Below are 19,791 nucleotides of genomic sequence, written 5' to 3'. Positions count from 1 at the left end.
GACCTCAATGCAACCAAATTTCAGAAATGCACCTAGTGTAGCAGTTAGCGTAACGCTTTACAGCGCCAGTGACCTGGGTTCAATTCCGGCCACTGCCTGTAAGGAATTCGTACGTCCTCCCCAGTTTCCTCCCACATTCCAAAGACGTGCAGGTTAGGAAGTTGTGGGCATGCTACGTTGGCGCCAGAAGCTTGGCGACACTTGCGGGCTGCCCCCAGAACACTCTACGCAAAAGATGCATTTCACTGTGTGTTTTGACGTACACGTGACTAATAAAAAAATCTTATTACCACAACATGCATTTGGCGACAAAGATCTAACTTCTTCATTTCCCATTAAATAAAATAGATGAAAAGAAAAAAAATTACATAGTATCTGCTTAACAGTTTAGAAGCCTGCTTATATCACCTACTGTGCCTGACTCAAGGCTACATAGAAGTTTTACTGCTTTGTTTATGCACCAACAGTGACAATCTTTGTCTCATAAGATTGGGTGTATAATAAGCCAACTTAATTAAGCATCACTTCAAACTGTAAGCAGAAAAGTGTTATTGGTAAAATATCTCACAGCTAAAGAAAGTTAGCTTTATCTTCACACAGCATATAAGTCTAAATGGAGTACGCACCGCTTTTGTAATGATGGAGCTGATGTTTCTGAACCTGGGGCTTCCTCTGTTGTTGAGATCATTTGTAAAATTGACATTTGTAAAGCGAAGTTGAATTGAAAAATTTTGGGAAACAAGAGTCACACCTGCAGGAGGAGAAGCAACAACGTGTCAAGCCTAGATGTCCTTTACCCCGCATTCTTGCCAATCAGTTCCTGAATAAAATGGGCAATTAGGTATAAATAGTCCCTGGTGGAAGAGTTCATTGCCAGAGAGATGCTATTGTCCAATTGCATTTGTGCCCAAGAATGTTCCCCATCTGCCTGTGAACCTTTCATCCATTTCCCAGTCCCTAGTAAGTTACCTGTGGCACTACCCATGATTTATATTTAATATTCAGATGGTAAATGGGATACAAGTGTAAATGGATACAAAATCTTGCTCCACAGAGTTAACTAATGGCCAAAGCCTGTGACCTTTTAGTTGGCATCATGAAATGAGGACTTTTAGCATTATAAATTACAATGTGGAGGGAGTGTAATTCTAATAGGTAAAGTTGGAATAACACAATGGCAATAGAAAGCTAGGTCTGCGGAGGAAATGCATGCAAGATCTAACTATATAAAAAACAAACACTCGATAAAAATGTGAATCTTGCCAACATTTGTTGACATATATTTGGGTAAAGTTTGTAGTGTCATTTAGTACAGGTGGTTTAGTGTAGTTGTGTGATGTTCACAAGGTTTTTATTTTATTGGAAATATTAAATTAAGCATATATAAAATTGAGCATGGAGTAGACTTGCAAACTGAGCGGAGAGGACTCCTGGACATTCGACTTATCAGTTTGATTGTCAGACACGTTGTTGGGGTTTGCCTATATAACAATGATTAGTCAACTTTAAACCAGTTACAGAAGGTAGGACACTGTGAACTAGGGAATAAAGTGTGAAACACCACTGCACGTCACCTGGTGACTTACCGTTTACTGTTACGCTGGATATGATGATGTCAAAGCCTGAAGTAGTGATATTTCTAATAAATAAATCTCGCAGCTGTGGTCGATTTTCAGGTTTGTCGGTGGTGATTTGGACATTTGTAGTCACCTGCACCATTTCTGTAGAATTGCTGAAATATAAACATAACCAGAATCTTCAGAGGGTTGGTCACTGAGTTGAGTCATCAATTTTCCATCGACATTACTTGTATCTAATAAGCTTTGTATCTATAATAATGCTGTATGTCTTTTGGTGGAAGGGATCTTGGTACACTATACGTGCCTTGGTGCAGTTTGGGCATCCTGGGCTCTTGCAATGTCATAGAGTTATACAGCACGGAAATAGACCCTTCAGCTTAACTGGAAACTTTTTCACACAGAGGCTGATGAGTATGTGGAACAAATACCAGAGGAAGCTGTGGAGGCGGGTACAATTACAGCATTTAAAAAACATTCAGACAGGTACACGGATAGAAAAGGTTTAGAGGGATATAGAGCAAACTCAGGCAAGTGACACTAGCTCAGGTAGGCACCTTGGTCAGCATGGTGAACTTTAAGTGCATATGTTTTGGTGTGGGGCATGTTAAATTTTCTCTTCAGTTGATATTTGGGATCTTGGCATTTATTGTCCACTTCTGATTGCCCTTGAGAAGCTTGTTAGAAGCCTCCTTCTTGAACTGCTGCAGTCCTTCCAGTGAAGGTGTTCCCACAGGCCTGTTCAAGGACTTAGGCTAGGGTTGCATATGTATACCTTTTGTACAGGGAGCTTGGTGTACCTTAGTGCTACATTTCATGCTTCATATTTTTCTAAGGGCTTCGAAAGAGGCCATTCGGACCATTGATCCAGTTCCATCCCCCTATTTGTTTTCTTGCAACCCATACGTTCTCACCCACCCCTCAAGTTCACCAATTCTCCTACCATCCACTCACACCAGGGGTAATTTACATTGGCCAATTAATCTACTAGCACACCTTTGGGATGTGGGAGGAAACTGGAACACCGGGAGGGAAACCCACGCAGTCATAGGGGGATCGTGCAAATTCCACATAGACAGCACCTGATGTCAGGATTGGATCTCTGAGGCGGTTGCTCTAATATTCATCAAACCAAAGACCGTTGCACAGTTTTTTGTTTAACAATTCATTATGAGCCAGAACGGAAAGATGACATTTTTCAGGTGTCTATAACCATACGTCACCGAAACAGGTCATTTGTCTCACTATGTCCACGACAACCGTCAATCACCCATTTTTACACTGATCTCAATTCTTTTCTCCCCACTCCCCTATCAACTCCCCCCAGGTTCTATCACCCACCTACACTAGGGGCAATTTACAGCGGCCAATTAACCTACCCACCGGCACGTCTTTGAGGAAACCGGAGCACCCGGAGGAAATCCATACAGTCACAGGGAGAACATGCAAACTTCACACAGACAGCACTGGAGGTCAGGGTTGAACCAGGTCATTGGAGCTTTTGGGCAGAGGCTCTACTAGCTGCACCCCTGGGCCACCCTAACTGTAGTGGATTTGATAGAGGCGGACAAGATCATGATGGGTGTAGAGAGTTTAAGCAGAGGGAAGCTGTTCCCATTGGTGAATGAACATCGAGAACACTTATGCTGGAAGTCTGAAATAAAAACTGCAGGTGCTTGAAGCACTCTACAGCTCAGGCAAAGGACACAAAGTGCGTCCACAAACCATGATCTTCCATTTGTTAATTTTCTAAGCCGTCATTCCTGCAGAAATCTGTGAGTACCAGCTTAGAAAGTGTACATTTCAGGGCAATGGTCCTTCATCAGAATCACTACAGGGACGGTTCAAGGAACAGGGGGATATGGAATTAAACATTTGGGGAAAAGAAATGGGGGGATTTATAAGGAACACCATTTTTACTCAGAGGGTAATTGTGGTTAGGAAGTCACTACTGCAGACTGGCAGAAGCAGAATCAATCAGTGGGAATTGGATGGACACAAGAGGGAATAATATCCTGGCCTACAGGGAAAGAGTGGAGGAAAAGTACTGATGGGATTGCTATACCAGCAGCTAGAATGAAGTCAATGGGCTGAACGGTGTCCTTTTGTGTTAAGAAACGATCAAGGTCCTGGATGGGGCTGTAGGTTTTTTTCCAGTAGAGTTGGGCCCAATATGTAATCCATAACTCTTTTGAGAAGTTGTGACAGGGTTAGACTAAAACTTTGGTTAGGCCACATTTGGGGTATTGTGTTCAGTTCTGGTCGCCCCATTACAGGAAGGATGTGGAGACTTTGGAGGGGGTGCAGGAGAGGTTCACCAGGATGTTGCCTGGATTAGAGCATATTAGCCACAAGGAGAGGTTGGACAAACTTGGATTGTTTTCTCTAGGGCATCAGAGGCTGAGGGGAGACCTGATGAAGGTTTATAAAATTACGAGAGGGTAGATAGCCAGATTGTTTTTCCCAGTGTGGAAATGTCACATACTGGAGGGCATAGGTTTAAGCTGAGAGGAGGAAAGTTTAAAGGAGCTGTGCGAGGCAAGTTTTTTTTACACAGAGAGTGGTAGGTACCTGGAACACACTGTCAGGGGAGGTGGTGGAAGCATATAAGACAGCAACATTTAAGTGGCATTTACACAGATACATGAACATGCAGGAAATGAATGGATCATGTTAAGACAGATGCCATCGTGGTCAGCACAGACATTGTGGGCCAAAGGCCTTGTTCCTGTGCTGTGCTGTTCTATGTTCTATTTCATTATTTAACATGGATGTTCTGAGGTCAAGTAGCAAAGTTCTTTTATTCAATCATTTCCAAGATGGTAAACATAAGCAAAGGAATATTTAGCAAGTGTGACTATATCATGCTGGTTCCTGGTTCCTGCATTGTCAGTGACCAGTCAATGAAAGGCAAACACCTGCTGCAACATTTATATTAGGTAAGACGGATCAAATGCCAACATCAATCAGTGTACCGGGCTAATGAAATTAGATCGGTATTCTTCGGAGTTTAGAAGAATAAGGGGTGATCTTATTGGAACATATAAGGTTGTTGGGGGAATGAGAGGGTAGATATTTTCACTAGTGGGAGAATCTCGATGGAGGGGACATAGTTACAGGATCAGGGGGCGGTATTGAAAACTAGGCTGTAGAGGAATTTCTTCTCACAGAGGATGGTGAATCTCCAGAATTCCCTATCCTTGTGGAGGCTGGATCATTGGGGATACTTAAAGAGGAAGTCGAAGAAGGATCAGGAAATATAGAGAACTGGCACAGAGGAGGAGTGAGGCAGAGCATCGCAGTGCAGTCTTGAGAGGTCAGGTAGTCTACTCCTGCTCATATTTTCTTATGTTCTTTGATCAGACTGAGAAGAAAGTACAAGGCTCTGATAATACGTAATTTGAAGGAGACATACCTGAAACTGACAGCATAATTGGACGTGGAGTTTGAGCCAAATTCAGAAGACAAAACTCTTTTAAGCTGTTTGATCAAAAGAAAAGGTCAGTTGGACAACCTTTACGCTTGATGTAAGCTATTTGAATCTGCATTTGCCAAATTGAACAGAATCTATGTGCAATTTGCAATTACTTACCCAATCTATTACTGAATTCCGGAGGTTTACAAACTCATCAGAATTGGCGTCGTTGAGACTGGTGGTGAAAGCTCTATCTTCTATTACAAAGGAAACATTCAAAGAAATTGGCTCCAAATTGTCCAGTGTGTTATCTGAAGAACAAACAATCGATATATAAGCTGGGTAATAAAACATCTTTATATGACTGAGCAATTTAGCTTTTGTATTTCTACCTTTGAGCCTTCCCCAATGGGTACCTAACCTTCAGAGAAACTGCAGACATAATTCCCACCATTTTGTGACATTGATTTTCAACAATATACTGATACTGTCAATTCAAGTACAAGTACTCATAACTTAACTCCTTCTATGGCCTTGTTTCGGTTGTTAATACTCTCATGGGCCTGCCAGCAGAGTACCCAGGTTACTGTAGAAAATTTATGTCAGCTGCATGAACCAGCAGTGAACTGTGGAGTCCAGTTTTACTGCATTAAAATACACGGACTGAGAGTACAATGTCTCTGGTCCTATTCCCTCACTGTTAACAGAGACAAAGGATGTCCACGGACCATGATTTTCCACCTATTACGTTGTCAAGCCGATGTTCCTGCAGAAATCTGTGAGTACCTGTTTGGAGAGCTAATTCCAACATCAGAAGTATCACAACAAACAGTGACCAGTGTGTTCATGTTGGCCCCCAACACTGCAGATGTCTATGATTGCTTGATGAAAATGCTTCCCACTGGATTAATATCCACAATATTTTGCACCAAGTGAGCTACTGCTGTATTCGATGAAATCGCAAAGAAGCGCTCGCCTTGGCTTTGCTTAGAGAGAGTTTAACCTGGAGACACAAGGGACTGCAGATGCTGGAATCTGGAGCAACACACAAGGTGCTGGAGGAACTCAGCGGGTCAGGCAGCATCTTTGGAGGGAAATGGACACTCGACTTTTCGGGTCGAGACCCTTCATCGGGACTGAAAGCCAGAAGGGAGATGGCCAGTATAAAAAGGAGAAGGGAAGGGGTGGAGCAAGAGCTGGCAGGCAATAGGTGGATCCAGGTGAGGAGGAGTGATAGGCGGATAGAGGAGGGAGAGCGGAAATAGCGACAGAGGCTGGGAGATGATGGGTGGAGGCAACGAAGGGCTGCAGATGGTGGGATCTGATAGGAGAGGGAGCATGGCATCAAGTGAGGGAGGTGGGGAGGGCAGAGGGGACCAGTGAGGGAGGGGACCCAGTGGGAGGAGTGTGTGGGTGATGGACAGATGGAGAGGGTGGGGGAGTGGAAAGAAACAGGGTGCTGGAGGGTTGGGGTGAGGGTAGAAGGAACTGGGTGGATCAGGAGGAGAGAGAAAAGGGACAGCGGGGGGAGCACTTACCCGCACGCTCCTCCCAATATGTTCTTCCAGGGAAAAAAAAGTCCCAGGTTACCTATCCTCTCCAGTTTGCACCCTCTCCAGTTTAATGACATCCTTCCGATAGCGTGGCGACCAATGTTTGTGTTGGGGAGGAACCTGGGAGGCTCTCCTTACAATCCTAATACTACACAGACAGTATCTTTTTCTTATCTCGCACTTCCTGTAGTCTGACGTGCATATCTTATTGTTCACTTATTTCTTTCAGTGCCTTATATTAAAGTGAGATGTGAACCCTCCTCAGAGATCCAATTCTCCTCACTTCTCCTTGGCCTTCACCCTCTTCAGCAACTCTTCAACCAAACTGGTACACAGTGCTGCCAATATTCACGGGACTAATAGAATCCTGGCTATATAACTCGGCAGTATTTATTACTACAGCACAGCGATGCAGTTCATAGAGCTGTTGCCTCACAGTGCCAGAGTCCCGGGTTCAATCCTGACCTCTGGTGCTGCCTGTGTGGAGTTCGCACGTTCTCCCTGTGACTGGATGAGTTTCCTCCCCACGTCCCAATGCCGTGCAGACTGGTAGGTTAAATTTCCCCACGTGTGCGAGGGAGTAGTAGAATCTTGGGGGGAGTTGATCGGAATGTGGGAACAATAAAATAAGAGATCAATGTAGGATTGGTGTAAATAGGTGGTTGATGGTGAGTGTGGACTCGATGGACCGAAGGGCCTGTTTCTTTGCTGTATCTCCCTATAATCTAGAATTGTACGTACTGAAGTGCAAATTTTTTTATTCATTCACGGGGTGAGAACATTGATGTGTCCAGGAGTGAGTGGGGGCAGCTTTCAAAGAACCTTTGTTACTAACCATCATCATAATAAGTAGCAACGACCAGTCAACAGTGAACCTTCAGCCCCATCAGTTGATGCATCAGGCTTTAGAACAACCAGTCAGATATCCCTTACATTGTGAAATTTGCTGCATGTTTTTAACACTTACTACCAGATTTGATGGTCGAGCGAATAATTGTTAGGTTCCCTAAATCTGTGCCATTCGCCAACTGGCTTGCAAGTATCTTTACCACCTCTGAATTAGATGGCGGTGTGCCAGTATTGTTGAAAATCAGGCTGCAGTTTGCGACAATGGATCCTTCGCTAGAAAAGAGAAATAAATTAATCCAGTTCCATGTTAACTGCAATATCCAAATAATTTCAGAATTAGTACCCTTTGACTCTCACCAACTTTTACAGATGCACCATAGAAAGCATCCTATCTGGATGCATCACGGCTTGGTACGGCAACTGCTCTGTCCAGCACCGTAAGAAACTGCAGAGAGTTGTGGACACAGCCCAGCGCGTTACGGACACCAGCCTCCCCTCCTTGGACTCTGCCTTTACCTCTCGTTGTCTTGGTGAAGCAGCCGGCATAATCAAAGACCCCACCCACCCGGGACATTCTCTCTTCTCTCCTCTTCCATCGGGTAGAAGGTACAAGAGCCTGAAGGCACGTACCACCAGACTTAAGGACAGCTTCTACTCCACTGTGGTAAGACTATTGAACAGTTCCCTTATACAATGAGATGGCTATGACCTCACGATCTACCTTGTTGTGACCTTGCACCTTATTGCACTGCACTTTCTCTGTAGCTGTGACACTTTACTCTGTACTGTTATTGTTTTTACCTGTACTACCTCAATGCACTCTGTACTAACTCAATGTAACTGCACTGTGTAATGAATTGACCTGTACGATCGGTTTGTAAGACAAACTTTTCACTGTACCTTGATACAAGTGACAATAGTAAACCAATACCAATACCATGTAGAGAACTGTAGTTAGACAGGAGTTTAGAACCAGTATTGACCTAGTTTTGAATAACTAATCATACTTTTTTGTGTGTTTTATACCCAACACCTCTTTCACCCCATTGTAATATGCTGAGCCCTCATATTCCAAAACAATTGAATGAGTAATTTGAGTGATTACAGCATTAGTGATTAAAAACAATCCTGTTAATCCCAGTGCTCAATGGGTGTTGCGTTGTAAAACCAGCCTTCCTGTTTGAGAACTGGATGCTTCAAGTTTACTTTCTGGGTTACTTGACTGGGAACACGACTGCTCTGCCACCAAACCCATGACTTTCCAGTGTTTAATCTGGAAAATGCAGAGCCAACATTCCAATTATATTGAATATTATTGACCTCTGTAACCTAGTTGCAAAACCCCAGCCATGAGGTCAGAGTGTCATAAAGAAAGACAGCACGGAAACAGACCCTTCAGCCCAACTTGTCTGTGGGCATCTTGATGCCCATCTAAGCTAATTCCATCTGCCTGCATTTGGCCCATATCCCTCTGAATCCTCTGTGGTTCCATACGGCGGACCTGACAGCAGACGCAGTGGTGCAGCAGTTAGTGTAACACTATTACAGCGCCGGTGACCCAGGTTCAGTCACTGTCTGTAAGGAGCTTGTACGTTCTCCCTGTCACTTGCGGGCTGGCCCCCAGAACACACTACGCAATAAGATGCATTTCACTGTGTGTTTTGATGTACATGTGACTAATAAAGATATCTTATTTACTTCATCTTTAATTAAGGTTAAAAAAAGCTGAATTAATTGACTCAAGGGCGACATGCTAATTGCTCATTCCTTACCTGAATCCCTTGACTTCTGAACGAATGTAACCTGTCGTATTTCGGTAAACCTTATCGAGCTTTAAAAGAAAAGAATATATTGGGATTTGCTTGTAATCGTTTTGTTGTAAGCAGTGGCATTAACATCTTTCGAACTCATTCTGAGTGAATGTTAAACATACAAAAGTACAGCACAGGAACAGGCCCTTCGGCCCACAATATCTGACGCTGAATCAAACTAAGTTTCTTCTGCCTGTACGTAGTCTGCGCCCCACCATTCCCTGCGTGTTCGTGTGTCTCTCTAACAGCCTCTTAAACGCCACTATCATATCTGGTTCCACCACCACCCCTGGCAGCCTGTTCCAGGCACCCACCACAATGTTAGTTAGAGGAAGTCGTAGAATGAAGACACAGATGTTGGAATCTGGAGCAGCAAGCAATCTGCCGGAGGAACTCAGAGCAGCATCTGTGGGGGGGAAAGGAATAGTCGAGGTTTGGGGTCAAAGCCCTGCATCAATATGGAGAGGGGATCCGTCCAGTACATAGAGGAGAGAGAGTGTGGTCAGACAGCAAACCGAGGTGATTGATGGTCTGGAGGAGAGGTGAAAGATGATTGACAGGTTGTACCAGGTTGCAGTGTTCATCCTCCCCTCACTCCTTTGGCCCTCAATTTCTCTCCCTTTGTCTGCGTCCACCTATCACGCACCTGTCCCTGTATCTCAACCCGACAACCTCTCCCCTCCCTTCCTCGACACTAAAAATGTGCTTTCGGAATATCGATAAAAGAAGCAAGAAAGATTCTCCACCATGAGAAAAATGAAACAGGACACAAAAAAACACAAAAATATTCATTAACGTGAAGCAACAGAAATTGAATCAATAAGTTATGGGAAAAGAACTGAACAAAATGAGGGGACTTACCCCATCTCGGATCTTCTTGGCAAGGTTTTGGAACCTGCGTGAATTTGGATTCTTTAAATCTCCATCGAAGGTTTCATTTATACTGAAAACAAGGTCGGTATCAATAGTATCGGAGAAAGGGGATGATGTTGTTTGTGTTGTAGTGCTAGATGTTGTTGGTGTAGTGGCTGCTGAAGACTGGGTTGTACTGGCAGCTGTACTTGGTGCAGCTGTAGTCGATGCCTGTGTACTGGCTGATGTACTTGCTACAGCTGTAGTTGATAGCTGTGCACTGGCCGATGTACTTGGTGCGGCTGTAGTTGACGACTGTGTACTGGCTGATGTTGTAGTTGATAGCAGTACACTGGCTGATGTAGCTGGTGCAGCCGAAGTTGACGACTGTGCACTGGCCGATGTACTTGGTGCGGCTGTAGTTGAGGACTGTGTACTGGCCGATGTAGCTGGTGCAGCTGCAGTTGATGACTGTTCACTGGCCGAAGTACTCGGTGCGGTAGTAGTTGACGACTGTGTATTGGCCGATGTACTTGTTGCGGCTGTAGTTGACGACTGTGTACTGGCCGATGTACTCGGTGCAGCTGTAGTTGATGACTGTGTATTGGCTGATGTACTTGGTGCAGCTTCAGTTGATGACTGTGTATTGGCCGATGTACTTAGTGCAGCTGTAGTTGATAACTGTGCACTGGCCGATGTAGCTGGTGCAGCTGTAGTTGATGACTGTTCACTGGCCGAAGTACTTGGTGCGGCTGTAGTTGACGACTGTGTATTAGCCGATGTACTTGTTGCGGCCGTAGTTGACGACTGTGCACTGGCCGATGTACTTGGTGCAGCTGTAGTTGATGACTGTGTACTGGCCGATGTAGCTGGTGCAGCTGCAGTTGATGACTGTTCACTGGCCGAAGTACTTGTTGCAGCTGTAGTTGACGACTGTGTACTGGCCGATGTACTCGGTGCAGCTGTAGTTGATGACTGTGTATTGGCTGATGTACTTGGTGCAGCTTCAGTTGATGACTGTGTATTGGCCGATGTACTTAGTGCAGCTGTAGTTGATAACTGTGCACTGGCTGATGTAGCTGGTGCAGCTGTAGTTGATGACTGTGTATTAGCCGATGTACTTGTTGCGGCCGTAGTTGACGACTGTGTATTAGCCGATGTACTTGTTGCGGCCGTAGTTGACGACTGTGCATTGGCCGATGTACTTGGTGCAGCTGTAGTTGATGACTGTGTATTGGCTGATGTACTTGGTGCAGCTTCAGTTGATGACTGTGTATTGGCCGATGTACTTGGTGCAGCTGTAGTTGATGACTGTGCACTGGCCGATGTAGCTGGTGCAGCTGTAGTTGATGACTGTTCACTGGCCGAAGTACTTGGTGCGGCTGTAGTTGACGACTGTGTATTAGCCAATGTACTTGTTGCGGCCGTAGTTGACGACTGTGCACTGGCCGATGTACTTGGTGCAGCTGTAGTTGATGACTGTGTACTGGCCGATGTAGCTGGTGCAGCTGCAGTTGATGACTGTTCACTGGCCGAAGTACTTGGTGCGGCTGTAGTTGACGACTGTGTATTGGCCGATGTACTTGTTGCGGCTGTAGTTGATGACTGTGTACTGGCCGATGTACTCGGTGCAGCTGTAGTTGATGACTGTGTATTGGCTGATGTACTTGGTGCAGCTTCAGTTGATGACTGTGTATTGGCCGATGTACTTAGTGCAGCTGTAGTTGATAACTGTGCACTGGCCAATGTAGCTGGTGCAGCTGCAGTTGATGACTGTTCACTGGCCGAAGTACTTGGTGCGGCTGTAGTTGACGACTGTGTATTAGCCAATGTACTTGTTGCAGCCGTAGTTGACGACTGTGCACTAGCCGATGTACTTGGTGCAGCTGTAGTTGATGACTGTGTACTGGCCGATGTAGCTGGTGCAGCTGTAGTTGATGACTGTTCACTGGCCGAAGTACTTGGTGCGGCTGTAGTTGACGACTGTGTATTGGCCGATGTACTTGTTGCGGCTGTAGTTGACGACTGTGTACTGGCCGATGTACTCGGTGCAGCTGTAGTTGATGACTGTGTATTGGCTGATGTACTTGGTGCAGCTTCAGTTGATGACTGTGTATTGGCCGATGTACTTAGTGCAGCTGTAGTTGATAACTGTGCACTGGCCGATGTAGCTGGTGCAGCTGCAGTTGATGACTGTTCACTGGCCGAAGTACTTGGTGCGGCTGTAGTTGACGTCTGTGTACTGGCCGATGTACTCGGTGCAGCTGTAGTTGACGACTGTGTACTGGCCGATGTACTCGGTGCAGCTGTAGTTGATGACTGTGTATTGGCTGATGTACTTGGTGCAGCTTCAGTTGATGACTGTGTATTGGCCGATGTACTTAGTGCAGCTGTAGTTGATAGCTGTGCACTGGCCGATGTAGCTGGTGTAGCTGTAGTTGATGACTGTTCACTGGCCGAAGTACTTGGTGCGGCTGTAGTTGACGACTGTGTATTAGCCAATGTACCTGTTGCGGCCGTAGTTGATGACTGTGTACTGGCTGATGTACTCGGTGCAGCTGTAGTTGATGACTGTGTATTCGCTGATGTACTTGGTGCAGCTTCAGTTGATGACTTTGTATTGGCCGATGTAGCTGGTGCAGCTGTAGTTGATAACTGTGCACTGGCCGATGTACTTGGTGCAGCTGTAGTTGATGACTGTGTACTGGCCGATGTAGCTGGTGCAGCTGCAGTTGATGACTGTTCACTGGCCGAAGTACTTGGTGCAGCTGTAGTTGACGACTGTGTATTGGCCGATGTACTTGTTGCGGCTGTAGTTGACGACTGTGTACTGGCCGATGTACTCGGTGCAGCTGTAGTTGATGACTGTGTATTGGCTGATGTACTTGGTGCAGCTTCAGTTGATGACTGTGTATTGGCCGATGTACTTAGTGCAGCTGTAGTTGATAACTGTGCACTGGCCGATGTAGCTGGTGCAGCTGCAGTTGATGACTGTTCACTGGCCGAAGTACTTGGTGCGGCTGTAGTTGACGTCTGTGTACTGGCCGATGTACTCGGTGCAGCTGTAGTTGACGACTGTGTACTGGCCGATGTACTCGGTGCAGCTGTAGTTGATGACTGTGTATTGGCTGATGTACTTGGTGCAGCTTCAGTTGATGACTGTGTATTGGCCGATGTACTTAGTGCAGCTGTAGTTGATAACTGTGCACTGGCCGATGTAGCTGGTTCAGCTGTAGTTGATGACTGTTCACTGGCCGAAGTATTTGGTGCGGCTGTAGTTGACGACTGTGTATTAGCTGATGTACTTGTTGCGGCCGTAGTTGACGACTGTGCACTGGCCGATGTACTTGGTGCAGCTGTAGTTGATGACTGTGTACTGGCCGATGTAGCTGGTGCAGCTGTAGTTGATGACTGTTCACTGGCCGAAGTACTTGGTGCGGCTGTAGTTGACGACTGTGTATTGGCCGATGTACTTGTTGCGGCTGTAGTTGACGACTGTGTACTGGCCGATGTACTTGGTGCAGCTGTAGTTGATGACTGTGTATTGGCTGATGTACTCGGTGCAGCTTCAGTTGATGACTGTGTATTGGCCGATGTACTTAGTGCAGCTGTAGTTGATAGCTGTGCACTGGCCGATGTAGCTGGTGCAGCTGTAGTTGATGACTGTTCACTGGCCGAAGTACTTGGTGCGGCTGTAGTTGACGACTGTGTATTAGCCAATGTACTTGTTGCGGCCGTAGTTGATGACTGTGTATTCGCTGATGTACTTGGTGCAGCTTCAGTTGATGACTTTGTATTGGCCGATGTACTTACTGCAGCTGCAGTTGACGACTGTGTATTGGCCGATGTACTTGGTGCAGCTGTAGTTGATGACTGTACACTGGCCAATGTACTTGGTGCAGCTTCAGTTGATGACTGTGTATTGGCCAATGTACTTGGTGCAGCTGTAGTTATCAACTGTGCACTGGCCGGTGTACTTGGTGCAGCTGTAGTTGACGACTGTGTACTGGCCGATGTACTTTCTGCAGCGGTAGTTGACGACTGTGAAATGGCCGATGTAGCTGGTGCAGCTGTAGTTGATGACTGTGTACTGGCCGATGACCTTGGTGCAGCTGTAGTTGACGACTGTGTACTGGCCGATGTAGCTGGTGCAGCTGTAGTTGACGACTGTGTACTGGCCGATCTACTTGGTGCAGATGTAGTTGATGACTCTGCACTGGTCGATGGAGCTGGTGCGGCTGTAGATGATGACTGTGTATTGGCCGATATACTTGGTGCGGCTGTAGTTGATGACTCTGGAACGGCTGATGTAGCTGGTGCAGCTGTAGTTGATGACTGTGTACTGGCTGATGTAGCTGGTGCAGCTGTACTTGAGGACTGTGCACTGGCTGATGTACTTGGTGCAGCTGTAGTTGATAACTGTGTATTGGCTGATGTATTTGGTACGGCTGTAGTTGATGACTGTGCACTGGCCGATGTAGCAGGTGAAGCTGTCGTTGATGACTGTGTACTGGCTGATGTAGCTGCTGCAGCTCTAGTTGACGACTGTGCGCTGGCCGATGTACTTGGTTCAGCTGTAGTTGACGACTGTGCACTGGCTGATGTAGCTGGTGAAGCTGTAGTTGACGACTGTGTACTGTCCGATGTACTTGGTGCGGCTGTAGTTGATGACTGTGCACTGGCTGATGTACCTGCAGCGGCTGTAGTTGATGACTGTGCACTTGCCGATGTACTTGGAGCAGCTGTAGTTGATGACTGTATACTGGCCGATGTACTTGGTGCAGCTGTAGTTGATGACTGTGTACTGGCCGATGTAGCTGCTGCAGCTGTAGTTGATGTCTGTGCACTGGCCGACGTACTTGGTGTGGCTGTAGTTGATGACTGTGTATTGGCCGATGTACTTGGTGCGCCTGCAGTTGATGACTGTGTATTGGCTGATGTACTTGGTACGGCTGTAGTTGATGACTGTGCACTGGCTGATGTAGCTGGTGAAGCTGTAGTTGACGATTGTGCACTGGCCGATGTACCAGGTGCAGCCGTAGTTGACGACTGTGTACTGGCCAATGTACTTAGTACGGCTGTATTTGATGACTGTGCACTGGCAGATGTACCTGCAGCAGCTGTAGTTGATGACTGTGCACTGGCCGATGTACTTGGAGCAGCTGTAGCTGATGACTGTACACTGGCAGATGTACTTGGTGCAGCTGTAGTTGATGACTGTGTACTGGCCGATGTCGCTGGTGAAGCTGTAGTTGATGACTGTGTACTGGCTGATGTAGCTGGTGCAGCTGTAGTTGACAACTGTATACTGGCCAATGTACTTGGTGCAGCTGTAGTTGATGACTGTGTATTGGCTGATGTACTTGGTACGGCTGTAGTTGATGACTGTGCACTGGCTGATGTAGCTGGTGAAGCTGTAGTTGACGACTGTGTACTGGCCGATGTACTTGGTGCAGCTGTAGTTGATGACTGTGTACTGGCTGATGTCGCTGGTGCACCTGTAGTTGATGACTGTATACTGGCTGATGTAGCTGGTGCAGCTGTAGTTGACAACTGTGTATTGGCTGATGTACTTGGTACAGCTGAAGTTGATGACTGTTCACTGGCCGATGTAGCTGGTGCAGCTGTAGTTGATGACGGTGTACTGGCTGATGTAGCTGGTGAAGCTGTAGTTGACGACTGTGCACTGGCCGATGTACTTGGTGCAGCTGTAGTTGATGACTGTGTATTGGCTGATGTACTTGGTACGGCTGTAGTTGATGACTGTGTACTGGCTGATGTCGCTGGTGCACCTGTAGTTGACGACTGTGCACTGGCCGATGTAGCTACTGCAGCTGTAGTTGATGACTGTGCACTGGCCGACATACTTGATGTGGCTGTAGTTGACGACTGTGTACTGGCCGATGTACTTGGTGCGGCTGTAGTTGACGACTGTGCACTGGCCGATGTACCTGGTGCAGCTGTAGTTGATGACTGTGTACTGGCCGATGTACTTGGTGCGGCTGTAGTTGATGACTGTGCACTGGCCGATGTACCTGGTGCGGCTGTAGTTGATGACTGTGTATTGGCCGATGTACTTTGTGCGCCTGTAGTTGATGACTGTGTACTGGCTGATGTAGCTGGTGAAGCTGTAGTTGACGATTGTGCACTGGCCGATGTACTTGGTGTGGCTGTAGTTGACGACTGTGTACTGGCCGATGTACTTGGTGCGGCTGTAGTTGATGACTGTGTATTGGCCGATGTACTTGTTGTGCCTGTAGTTGATGACTGTGTACTGGCTGATGTAGCTGGTGAAGCTGTAGTTGACGATTGTGCACTGGCCGATGTACTTGGTGTGGCTGTAGTTGACGACTGTGTACTGGCCGATGTACTTGGTGCGGCTGTAGTTGATGACTGTGCACTGGCCGATGTACTTGGAGCAGCTGTAGTTGATGACTGTGCACTGGCCGATGTACCTGTTGTGGCTGTAGTTGGTGACTGTGTATTGGCTGATGTACTTTGTGCGGCTGTAGTTGACGACTGTGTACTGGCCGATGTACTTGGTGCAGCTGTAGCTGATGACTGTGTATTGGCCGATGTACTTGTTGCGCCTGTAGTTGATGACTGTGTACTGGCTGATGTAGCTGGTGAAGCTGTAGTTGACGATTGTGCACTGGCCGATGTAGCTACTGCAGCTGTAGTTGATGACTGTGCACTGGCCGACGTACTTGGTGTGGCTGTAGTTGACGACTGTGTACTGGCCGATGTACTTGGTGCGGCTGTAGTTGATGACTGTGCACTGGCCGATGTACCTGGTGCGGCTGTAGTTGATGACTGTGTATTGGCCGATGTACTTGGTGCGCCTGTAGTTGATGACTGTGTACTGGCTGATGTAGCTGGTGAAGCTGTAGTTGACGATTGTGCACTGGCCGATGTACTTGGTGTGGCTGTAGTTGACGACTGTGTACTGGCCGATGTACTTGGTGCGGCTGTAGTTGATGACTGTGTATTGGCCGATGTACTTGTTGTGCCTGTAGTTGATGACTGTGTACTGGCTGATGTAGCTGGTGAAGCTGTAGTTGACGATTGTGCACTGGCCGATGTACTTGGTGTGGCTGTAGTTGACGACTGTGTACTGGCCGATGTACTTGGTGCGGCTGTAGTTGATGACTGTGTATTGGCCGATGTACTTGTTGCGGCTGTAGTTGATGACTGTGCACTGGCAGATGTACCTGCAGCAGCTGTAGTTGACGATTGTGTACTGGCCGATGTACTTGGTACGCCTGTAGTTGATGACTGTGTGCTGGCCGATGTACTTTGTGCAGCTGTAGTTGACGACTGTGCACTGGCCGATGTACCAGGTGTAGCTGTAGTTGACGACTGTGTACTGCCCGATGTAATTGGTGCAGCTGTAGTTGATGACTGTGTATTGGCTAATGTACTTGGTGCGGCTGTAGTTGATGACTGTGTATTGGCTGATGTACTTGGCGAAGCTGTAGTTGACGGCTGTGCACTGGCCGATGTAATTGGTGCAGCTGTAGTTGATGACTGTGTATTGGCTAATGTACTTGGTGCAGCTGTAGTTGACGACTGTGTATTGGCTGATGTACTTGGTGAAGCTGTTGTTGATGACTGTTCACTGGCTGATGCACTTGGTTCAGCTGTAGTTGACGATTGTGCATTTGCCGATGCACTTTGTGCAGCTGTAGCTGACGACTGTGTACTGGCCGATGTACTTGGTGCAGCTGTGGTTGACGACTGTGCACTGGCCGATGTACTTGGTGCAGCTGTAGTTGACGACTGAATATTGGTCGATGTACTTGGTGCAGTTGTAGTTGACGACTGTGTATTGGCTGATGTGCTTGGTGCAGCTGTAGTTGACGACTGTGGATTTGCTGCTGTACTTGATGCAGCTATAGTTGACTGTGTACTGGCTGATGTACTTGGTGCAGCTGTAGTTGTTGACTGTGAAACGGCCGATGTAGCTGGTGCAGCTGTAGTTGACGACTGTGCACTGGCCGATGTACTTGGTGCAGTTGTAGCTGATGACTGAGTTGTACTGCCTGTTGTTGTTGATGCCGGTGTTGTATCGCTTGTTGCTGCATTTGTTGCCGTTGTCGAACTCTCCGTAGTTGATGATTGTGCAGAAATCGAGCCTTTAATGAGGAAAACATTACAGTATGTAGTTCAGATTTATGTTGCCTTGTGGAACTTGCAGTTCATTCTCATGGATGGCTGTCATGAATGATTGCTGACATTTACTCCCCTCGTCCCATGACCCTGAATGTTCTCCCCTGTATTTCTGCATCCAGTCCTCCGATGGCTTGCTTCTGCCATCGTACACTGTGTATTCATCTCCTTTGAGACTGACATCCTAATTAACCTGCTCTGTTAACCGTCTGTGGTGATTCAGCGGCTGCATGTTCCAGCACCGTGCCTTGGATTAACCATGAGTCACAGGCTCGCCTTACTGGAACAACATAAAAAGGAGGGGTTGAGGCCCTTCACAGGACTGGAGAGAGGGGAGATCGCCAGTCTAAAAAGGTGGAGGGAAAAGCTGGTAGATGATAGGTGGATCCAGGTGAGGGGGCGGGTTTAGGCAGTTGAGGGAGGTGGGAGAGTGGGAATGATGTAAGAAGCTGGGAGGTGATAGGTGGAGGTGACAAAGGGCCGAAGAAGATGGAATCTGATAGGAGAGGACGGTGGACCATGGAAGAAAGGGAAGGAGGTGGGGAGGGGAACCAGTGGGAGGAATGTGTAGGTGACGGCCACATGGAGAGAGTGGGAGAGGAGAAAGAGATGGGGTGATGGGGGGCGGTGGGATCAGGGAAAATACAAAGAAGCAGTTACCAGAAGTTCGAGAATTCGACGTTCCTGATGTTCGTTTGGAGACTACCAAGGTGGAATACGAGGCACTGTTCCTCTAATCTGCGTCTGGCCTCGACTCGGCAGTGGAGGAGGTCGTGGACGGGCGCATCGGTGTGGGAATGGGAAGTGGAATTAAGATGGCTGGCCGCTGAGACACCCTGGCTGTTACGGTAGATAGAGCAAAGGTGCTCGAAGAAGTGATCCCCCAATCTGCGTCGGGTCTCACCGATGGAGAGGAGGCTGCACTGGGAGCACCGGATGCAATAAATGACGCCGATGGGCTCACTGGAAGCCTGATACTTCAGGCTATTCCCTTGTGGGAGGAGCTACATTAGACAGGCAATGCAGCAATCATAGGTCAGTACTTATACATAGGTTCTTGATGTAGTGCAAGAGGTCACGTGTCTCTCGTGTTGCACCTTGGGAGCTGGCGTTAACCTCAGTGGGACTGTTGGACCTTCGGATGATTGTGCAGACTCCAATCTATTTTAGAGGCATTTGGATTACTCCAGAAACTGGTTGTGTTGCTGGTAAGAGTTGAAAGGAGCAAGATAAGTAAGACTTTGACGGGAAAGGAGGTTGTGACCTAAATGCCCATCCAATTAGAAGGACGCTGCTGAGGGTGGTGTACACCTTTTAGCGCACAAGGGCGGCACCCTGGCACAGCTAGTAGCTCCACTGCCTCGCAACACCGGAGGCATGGGTTCAATCCTGACTTCGGCTGCTGTCGAGGCTATCAGATTGTTGACTGGTGCTCTTTTAACTGTCTGCAACCCTCCCCTTTGAAGTGGCAACATGGAACCAGATAGACCATGATGGTTTCTATCCTTCAACAGGCAGAAGTCCTAATCCCATATCCTCTCTCTGCACCCAAATCCCTTGACCTC

At 47.1% G+C, this 19,791-nt stretch overlaps 1 protein-coding gene across 17 annotated transcripts in view; it reads right to left on the bottom strand.

Moving 5' to 3' along the window:
• LOC127585220 (pneumococcal serine-rich repeat protein-like) overlaps positions 1 to 19,791 on the bottom strand; it is a 47,498-nt gene that overhangs the window by 9,538 nt on the left and 18,169 nt on the right. For 2 of the 17 annotated variants that reach the window (XM_052042491.1, XM_052042490.1), the window contains exons 3-9: positions 10,067 to 18,192; positions 9,167 to 9,225; positions 7,513 to 7,667; positions 5,170 to 5,303; positions 4,993 to 5,057; positions 1,587 to 1,732; positions 627 to 751 (exon numbers count right to left, since the gene is read on the bottom strand). In XM_052042491.1, the coding sequence (XP_051898451.1) occupies positions 627 to 751; positions 1,587 to 1,732; positions 4,993 to 5,057; positions 5,170 to 5,303; positions 7,513 to 7,667; positions 9,167 to 9,225; positions 10,067 to 18,192 (8,810 nt within the window). The remainder of the gene's footprint in view (positions 1 to 626; positions 752 to 1,586; positions 1,733 to 4,992; positions 5,058 to 5,169; positions 5,304 to 7,512; positions 7,668 to 9,166; positions 9,226 to 10,066; positions 18,193 to 19,791) is intronic. The other 15 variants (XM_052042499.1, XM_052042506.1, XM_052042507.1 and 12 more) reach the window with 15 other exon arrangements.

This window comes from Pristis pectinata, chromosome 32 (genome assembly GCF_009764475.1).
Source record: "Pristis pectinata isolate sPriPec2 chromosome 32, sPriPec2.1.pri, whole genome shotgun sequence".
Classification (NCBI taxonomy): Eukaryota; Metazoa; Chordata; class Chondrichthyes; order Rhinopristiformes; family Pristidae; genus Pristis; species Pristis pectinata.
This window is presented reverse-complemented; position numbering and strand designations above follow the sequence as displayed.